At 40.8% G+C, this 8,640-nt stretch overlaps 1 protein-coding gene across 1 annotated transcript; it reads left to right on the top strand.

Moving 5' to 3' along the window:
- Positions 1 to 650: 650 nt before the first annotated feature.
- On the top strand, positions 651 to 7,810 carry Ndufa4 (NDUFA4 mitochondrial complex associated). Its single transcript, XM_051151927.1, has 4 exons — positions 651 to 818; positions 1,859 to 1,947; positions 2,627 to 2,687; positions 7,595 to 7,810. The coding sequence occupies exons 1-4, from the start codon at positions 777 to 779 to the stop codon at positions 7,649 to 7,651; spliced, it is 249 nt and encodes an 82-aa protein (XP_051007884.1). The 5' UTR covers positions 651 to 776; the 3' UTR covers positions 7,652 to 7,810.
- Positions 7,811 to 8,640: the final 830 nt, after the last annotated feature.

Here is an 8,640-nt window from a genome sequence, read left to right on the forward strand (position 1 = left end):
TTAAGGTTGCAGTATCTAGACCAAGAAGAGACGGTAGCATGTTGCTAAAGTTCTCTGGCGCGACAGTCTTCAAGAGTGCCACGACCTATAAGAATCTAGACATCACACTGAAGAATCTATGGCCATCCTTCAGTCACTAGCTTTTCGATTTCTGTCCCTAAGCGCCAGTGGAAGACAGGAAGCAGCTGCAGTCTTAAACCGCAGCCGCTGACCTCGGCGGCTGGAGACACGACCCACCCTGCGGGATCCGGGCGCTGAGCCCACAGAGGCGCCGCTCAGCTCCCAGCGGGGCTCACCGGGCGGCCCGGCGCGCGCACGGCACGCGCATCCCCAAGCGCAGTCTGCGCGCGTCCCAGGCCGGGAGGCGCCGCGCCCGCAGAGCACACCGCCAGCCGGCCGCCGGCTGACCCTGAGCTACACGCAGGTCGTCCTAAAAAGCGCCTGTGTCATCAGTGAAACGTTCTGACTTCTACGCGGAAATATACCCATTCCCAAAGATACATCGTGGAGGGTTGAAGGATGATGAGCTTCACAATGGAAGGAAGAGATCGGGCCGGGTTAGGACGAACTTGCGACGTGTGACCACCCACTCAGGCACTGTGGAGGACAGCCGCATCCGGGCTTTCCTGCTGCAGGCTGCCCTCCGAGCCAGGGGTCCTTCAGGTAGGAGGTCCTGGGTGACTTTGGACGTCCGCTCAGCCAGGTTGCACAAGTGGATCGGTTTGTGTCCTGTTCCTGTTGTCCTGTCTCTGAGGGGGTAGGCCTCTACCGCAAACATGCTCCGCCAGATCATCGGGCAAGCTAAGAAGCATCCCAGCGTAAGTTCGTGATCTTTTCCAGGGTGGCCTCTGAGTTGTGGTTGTGCCTGCCTCTGTTCCCCTGGGGACGTTCGCTTTTCACTGTTCCTTGGGGTTAGACTGTCAGTGGGTGGGTTAACGTGGTTGCTGGAAGCCTTTTTTGTGACCGTTTACTTCTACCTACTGCTGCGGGGTTTTGCCTGGAGCAGAAAGGTGGCAGACATTAGGGAGAAAGAGAAACGTCTGAGCGTTGGAACACTGTGGCCACGCTCTCGCAGATTGATTGCTCCCAAGAGGGGTGGATGGTACCTTGACTGATTAGAATCCAGCAGAGGTCAGGTGTGTTGTCCTGTCTTTTGAGGCTTTCATCACTAAGCCTTCTGAAATATAAGGGATCTAAATTTTGTAATCCCCACTTAGCTTGGAACCCTTGACATTTGCAAATTGTATTTAAGCTCTCTTGACATCTCATTTCCTCCCAGTATAGCCCAATAGAGTTGTGTGCTATGGACCTAAAGCTCCCTTGACAGGCCCCTACTCTTTGCCCTAAGCCTAGTTTTCTAAATATTCAGCAAAATTATTAGCAGTCCGTTCTCAGAGTTCATTCCTAGAACTAGTGCTTGTAATCGACATTTCTGTCAGCTAATTATGCCCGTTATTTCACAAAGACTATGGTCACAGAACTTTTCAGAGCCATTCCTTAGTAGTTTTCCAAGGGGTTTCTCTCCTTCCAGCCTTCCAGGGAAGTAATGAATTTTAATGAGAATGTTGTTCAAATGTTACAGAGGTGAGAGTGTACTTGATAGGATTACGTCTCCATATAATAAATCAGACTCTTAAGCCAAAATCACACATACATGTTGCCAAAGATCATGTCTTTAGGATACAGTTAAATGAAACATTGCTTCCTTCTGAGCTCAACCTTGATTCACATTGTAGGATAAGTTAGAGAAATAGCAGACTTGAAAGTTAATATGTACAAACCCGTGTGGCCTCATGTTGGACAAGATAAAGGAGTGAAATGTGATGACAGCGACTGTTTTTTCTCTATTTGGCTCTAGTTGATCCCTCTCTTCGTATTCCTTGGAGCAGGAGGTACGGGAGCAGCGCTGTATCTGATGCGCTTGGCATTGTTCAGTCCAGAGGTCAGGTGAGTCCTGGGGGAGGTAGCAGTAGAAATGACTACAGTGTTGTAGCCATGCAGTTTCCTATTGGTAAAGTAGAATTGCTAATACCAAGTCTTGTATTTTGAAGGCTGGGATAATAATTGTTGGTTGTGTTGGTTGTTGCTGTTGTTTTGAGACAGGGCCTCACAATGTACATCTGTCCTGGCACTCACTGTGAAAATCAGGCTGGCTACTCTAGTGCTGTAATTAAAGGCATGCACCATCATGCCTAGAAATAATTGCTGTTTATGAAATACTTATCCCATTGTTTATATGTGTTCTGCATACTTCTCAGTAAACTTTTATTTTTGCAGTTGGAAAATGATTGGTTGAACTTGCTTTACACTTTTATGTATTACCTCAATGATAAAATAGAAGATTTAATACGAAAAAAAAATTTCTGTTATAAAGACAGAGGGATTAAGATAGATATCCCAAAAAGGCTGAGTTCTGTGATTTTTACCAGTTGCGTGCTTGTTTAACTATGAATTCTACGTCTGCTTAATTCTGTAATGAAAGTATCGCCATACTATATACCAATCAGAAAATGAGATTGATCTATTAAAAAAAAACTAGCTTCTAAGGGTGTATTTTTTAAAGCACTATAGAAGTTTTATATGTAGTGTCTTATTACTACAGTAACTGTGTTTTATTCACTTTTAGCTGGGACAGGAAGAATAACCCAGAGCCTTGGAACAAACTGGGTCCCAATGACCAATACAAGGTAAGGTACAAAACTGTTAAAAAATTGCAGGCAAGCATATTGTAACAGATGTGGTTATGTGGTAGTTTTTTTGAAGTGGCATATGCACGTAAAATTCCATTATCATCATAAGGAAGTCTGAAGGGCCCCTGACACTTCGCTTCGCTGGGATTAAGGGTTTGCACTTCATAAAGCTTCAGAGGTTGCTTCTGCTGTGGCTCTTACTGTTGAAGTATAGGCCGCTCTGCTAACTTGGGTGCTTTGGTTGGCTGCTTCTTTTTGGTATGGTTCACATATTTTAGATGAGGATTAGTGGGTTGAAATGAAACGAAGTTGAAGATGAAGTTGAATTTAACCATGAGCCTCAAACTTTAACATCTTCCCAGAAGAGTGTTCTGTGTAGCTACTCTTTGAAAGAATGTGTTCATATACCAAGACAATTGATTTCACAAATGCAACCTTTCTTATGTGTAATATTTTTACATGAAAACCCTCACATTGTCAAGAATACTGCTGTATTTGGGTATAATGTTCATGCTATACAATTCATCTATTTAAAGCATCTAATTCGTCCATCTGTTTTTTGTTACATCAAGTTGTTTCTAAGTAACCAGCAGTTTTATTTTAGCACTCAAGAAAAGTCACAATGAGCCTTCTTTGACCAAGACTTGGAAAATGTCTGTGGTAGAGATAATGTGTTCTTACTATATTTATAGCAACTTTTTAGGATTATTCTTTATTTACTTTAAACTTTCTGCTTAACCCAACTCTAAGTTGTCTTTTCAGTACTTAAGCTACTGTCATTTATAAAACTCTGACTCAAAATTCACTAACCAAGCTGACACAGGCCATATGATATGTCTTAATATTTTGCTCAAGAAACAAAAAACAGGCCTTGTGTGTTGTTTTGCTTTAGGAATTTAAGTACTGGTTATTCCGTGGTGGGGGCAGTGTATCACATCTAAGAAATGTTAAGAGGAGATCAAAGAACTAGAATTTGGTTGTTTGACCAAAGAACATATTAGAGTATTGTATAATTATTTTTCTGAAAATGTGCCCGGTGGTTCCAATAGTTGTCCCAGATACCAGTGCCTTGGAATATGAAGGCACAGGCTGATTTAAGGCCATGTCAACTGGAAATGGGATGTGGCTGCTAGAGCTAGGCGTGGCCGTGCACACCTTTAATCCCAGCACTCTGGAGACAGAGGCAGGCTGATCTTTTGTGTTCAAAGCCAGCCTGATCTGCAGAGTTTCAGGACATCCAGGAGTACACAGAGAAACCCTGTCTCGGGAAAACAAAGCGGATCCTGATGTTTGTGGCATAGTTTGAGCCTTGAGTACCTGTAGCGAACAGCAAGTTGAAGAATGCTCCTATATTGGAGTATAAATGACAACTAAATCTAGGTATTGTAGCCTGGAATGAATGAAGTCTGTTTATTTTTGCTTCTAAACCCAGGCAGTGAGGTAAACTAGGTCATTGTTTCCATAGTTAATTTTTCTGTCGTGTAAGAGAATTTTTTTGAGTACAGGACTTCTCTGCGTAGCCTTGGCTTTTTACAGTCTCAGTCAGTAGACCAGGCTGGCCTTGGACTCAGATCTGCATCCCAGGTCCTGGGTTTAAAGGGCATCATGTGCCAGGACTCCAGCTTCACCTAGGAGAATTTTATTTATCTGGTCACAGACATCAGATTTAACAGGCTTTGTGTTACAAATGATGAGATAGGAGGAAAATATTTACCACTTTGGAACTATTTTATTTTGATTCGGTATTCTTTCAATTTCTCTTGAGAACCAAAGTGGCATATAAGGGCTTCTCATCAGACTTAACACTGGGATGAAATGAGAAACAGCAATGTGAATATTTTTTAAAAAAGGGTTTATTGTGTCAGGGCAATAAGATTTGAAGTGGCTGTGATAAAACATATAGATCGTGAGGTTTAGCCAACAGAAATGTGTCACAGTCGTAGAGGTGGCAAGTATGAGACCAAGGTGCCAGTTAGTTCTGTTCTGGTGAATATCCTCTTACCGTATGCTCTCTCAAGAGGAAAAGAGGAAGACCCTCTGCCTTGCTTTCCCTTTATAAAGACAATGATCTGGTTGTGAAGGCTCTGCCCTCAAGACTAATTACCTTCCAAACACTCAGTTTCTATATATCATTATCCTATTGGGGGATAGAATTTCAACAGAAATTTCAGGAGGACATAAATATTCTGTTCATAAAATGAAGTTATTGGTTCCCCAAAGCAAGCTTATATAACATCAAGAGATTAGCAGAGATGGGATCTAAGGATTAGGGGCCTAGAAATAAATACATCAGAGAATTTATTTAAGTACAAAGCAAATCAAAATCCTATTAGCTTTGAGGAAAAAAAAATGTTGAAGACAAGGTATCTCAATATAGTCCTGCCTGTCCTGGACACAGGTGTACCAGGCTGGCTCTGAATTCACAGATATCTGCCTGCATCTTTGCGTCCAGTGTGCTGGCATTAAAGGCATGCACCACTATTTCTGACAAAACAGTTGGCTTAAGGATATAGCTAAAGCTGTCTTGGAACTTGATGTGTAGATCAGGCAGACCTTGAATTTAAAGAGTTCCACCTCCCTCTGGGTTTAAAGGCATACTCTACCAGCACCGCCACACCTGCCTGTGGTTTTGTTTTTAAAGGTTTATTTTTATTATATTGAATTACATGTATTAGGTGTTGGTACACCTAAGTGCAGGTGCCTGCTGAGACAACAGTGTCAGAGTCCCTTGAGCTGGAATTACCAAGGTCGTGAGCCACCCCACATGGGTGCTGGGAACTGAACTCTGGGCCTTTAGATGGGCAGTAGGTGCTTTCAACCATTAAGCTATCTCTCCAGCCTTTTAGTTTATTTGGCTTTAAGTAAGTTATAATTTGGTCTTCAGCTAGATTTTTATAAAGCAAAGGATTTTGATGCCTAAGAGACATTGTTGGCATCTGAGACATTTGTTGTCTTCATAATATATATTATACCTGTATATCCAACTATAAATACCCTAATACGTGAACACGTCAGAGACCAGCCTTACTCGTTCTGTTGTCTAGGGACACTTGATTCCTAATACAGTCAGAGCAAAGAATATTGCTGGTTACAATTTTCTGTCCAAGAAAACCCTAGGTCTGCATGTATGTACCTAAGGGTGACATGGTAATATGCTTTACAGTTTGAAGCTTTTTCTTTTTTAAACATCAAGTAAGGGGCTGAGGTGGTTCAGCTGGTAAAGTGCTAGCATAGCACATCCCCTGTATCCTTAACATGTGATGGTTTATGCCTGTCCTTCCAGTACTTGGGAGGAGGAGTCGGGAGAACCTAAGCGCTTAAGATCACCACGGAGGCCACCGAGGCTGTGTGAGACCCTGCTTCATACAGTAACAGAGTGTGTGTTTGAAGGGAAGGGGGTTTGAAGAATCCTCTTTGTATATTTTTTTCACAGTGGAAAGGCCTGAATCCAGGGCCTCAATAGGCTAAGCTACTGCTGTGCCTTTGAGCTTTGATACCAGCCCGGAAATTCTCCCTTAATATAAACTGTCTTAGGCACTGTTATATTGCTATAAGGAGACACCCATGACCAAGGCAATTCATATGAAAAAAGCTGGCTTACAGTTTCAGAGGCTTAGTCCGTTAACATTTCAGCAGGGAACATGGCAGCAGGCAGGCATGGTACTGGAGAGTGTATATGGGAGCTACATCCTGATCTTCAAGCAGAGAGAGCTTGGCCTGGCATGGGCTTTTGAAACCTCAAAGCCCACACCCAGTGCCACACTTCCTCTAACAAGGCCACACCTACTCCTATCAGAGTTGTACTCCTTGGTAACTAAGCATTCAAATATCAGAGCCTATGGGGTCATTCTTTTTTTTTTTTTTTTTTTTTTTTGGTTTTTCGAGACAGGGTTTCTCTGTGTAGCCTTGGCCATCCTGGACTCACTTTGTAGACCAGGCTGGCCTCGAACTCACAGTGATCCGCCTGCCTCTGCCTCCCGAGTGCTGGGATTAAAGGCGTGCACCACCACGCCCGGCTCCTATGGGGTCATTCTTAATTCAAACCAGCACACATACTGGAGAAAATGTTTATGATCCTTTCGTAGATAAATCATGTAATCTTTAAGGAATTGTAGCATTATCTCCTTAATTTTCTTTAGCACAAGAATAAGTAAAATTAAGATTATACTCGTTGTTTCTTCCAGTAAAAATTCCAGACCAGTTTCAACTATATCATTAAACACAAAAACAACTCACTAGCACTTCCACATTGTTTAGCACTGATCAGAGTAGAAATTGTTGCTAAAATGAATTTTAGCTGACTATAAGGATATATTTGGAAATCTTAAATATGTATGAGTGCCATATTACTTAAAAGTATCACCTAAAGTTACTGTGGCAGCGTTCAGAGATTCAGAGAAGACAGTTTGCAGTTGAAGAGTTCCAGAGCCACAAAACATATTACTAGCCTTCCTTCTTTTCGATTCAGGCTCGTATACACCATACATACAACTCATTAACTAAAGTGAAATTCTGGATGCTTGTATTCTGTTAGAGATTCATATATATATATATATATATATATATATATATATATATGTATATATATATACATATATATATATATATTAGAGATTCATATATATATAATGAATATCAGAAGGATTAAAAGTTAGTCACTTGGAAATGAATCTTCTCTGTAAGTATACTTAACTACAGATTGAAGGCTTTATTTACTTCATCAAAACCATCTCAGAACACTCAATTTTAGATGAAGTGTTTTTTTGTGAATTAAGTTTATATCATTAAATGTTCTTAAACTTTTCATTTTGGAATTGTTACTTGAGAAAGTTAAGGCATTAAATTCTAAACTTTCTTTGCCATGTTTGAGTTTGTTAATCTAAAATACCTTTTTTCCTCCCAAGTTCTACTCAGTGAATGTTGACTACAGCAAACTGAAGAAAGAGGGCCCTGACTTCTAAACCACGAAGTTCACCATAAAGCTGCTTATAATGAAGGTCTTTCAGAAGCCATCCGCACAATTTCCCACTTAACCAGGAAATACTTCTCCTCTGAATGCATGAAATCATGTTGATTTTTTTGGAGTTTATTACACTGGTGAATAAATCTCTGAAACTTGATATGTGTCACTATTTAATGCTGGAAATCCATATGGGACTTTAGTGTATAGGGAGTGACGTATTAGGGTTTAAAGAATCTCTTGAATTTCTATTTAATACATTTAAAAATGAGACTTTATGCTACTTTAATAAGGCTGTGTGTGTGTGTGTGTTTGTGTAGGTAGGTAGGTAGGTAAGCTCACACTTAACTTCAAACTGGAAATTAATAAAGGCACTTTTGGGAAGAATAGTCAAACCTTTGTTAAATGAACAAAAGAGAAGCTTGTATTTCATATTGGCTGATACTGAAACACATAGCTAACATTTTCAACCTTGGTGTTATTATTTTTGGGGTTTTTCCCTGCACTGGTTCTGGGATAACACTGAGAACCTGAGTCTGTCACCGCTGACTAGTAGCTAGAAGATGTTGAGAATTTCTATTGTGTAACTTTGGCAGATGCTCAAAGGCCAGAAAGTAATCAGTGACTTTAAAATTGGGTCTTTGAGTTGTATTTAGGTTGAAGGTATGGGAACATTTAGATGCTTCCCAATATATACCTCCAGGCTTTGGGCTCAGATGACACTATGGACAGGAGATTTCAGTGATGGCTAAATAAGCATATAGCCTATACCATGTTTTTACAGAAGTGTGTGTATATCATCAATCAGAGACTAATTTAGTGAGATAATTTTGATTTTAACATAAGTATGAAAGTTTTATTTGTAGAGTAGTAAACATACTGAACCTCAATTTGGGGTGTATGTGTCATTTTAAAAGCTGAGGAAACTGAAGGATTGGAGCAAGTTATTAGAAATTCAAGTAAGTAGATATCAAACTCAGACTGAATTTA

This window comes from Acomys russatus, chromosome 10 (genome assembly GCF_903995435.1).
Source record: "Acomys russatus chromosome 10, mAcoRus1.1, whole genome shotgun sequence".
NCBI lineage: Eukaryota > Metazoa > Chordata > Mammalia > Rodentia > Muridae > Acomys > Acomys russatus.

Excerpts from the sequence above, each read along its gene's own strand:
- Ndufa4 (XM_051151927.1), top strand. The coding sequence starts at position 777 with ATGCTCCGCCAGATCATCGGGCAAGCTAAGAAGCATCCCAGC. Across the intron at positions 819-1,858 it reads AAGCTAAGAAGCATCCCAGC|TTGATCCCTCTCTTCGTATT; the intron begins GTAAGTTCGTGA and ends ATTTGGCTCTAG. Across the intron at positions 2,688-7,594 it reads GTCCCAATGACCAATACAAG|TTCTACTCAGTGAATGTTGA; the intron begins GTAAGGTACAAA and ends TTTCCTCCCAAG.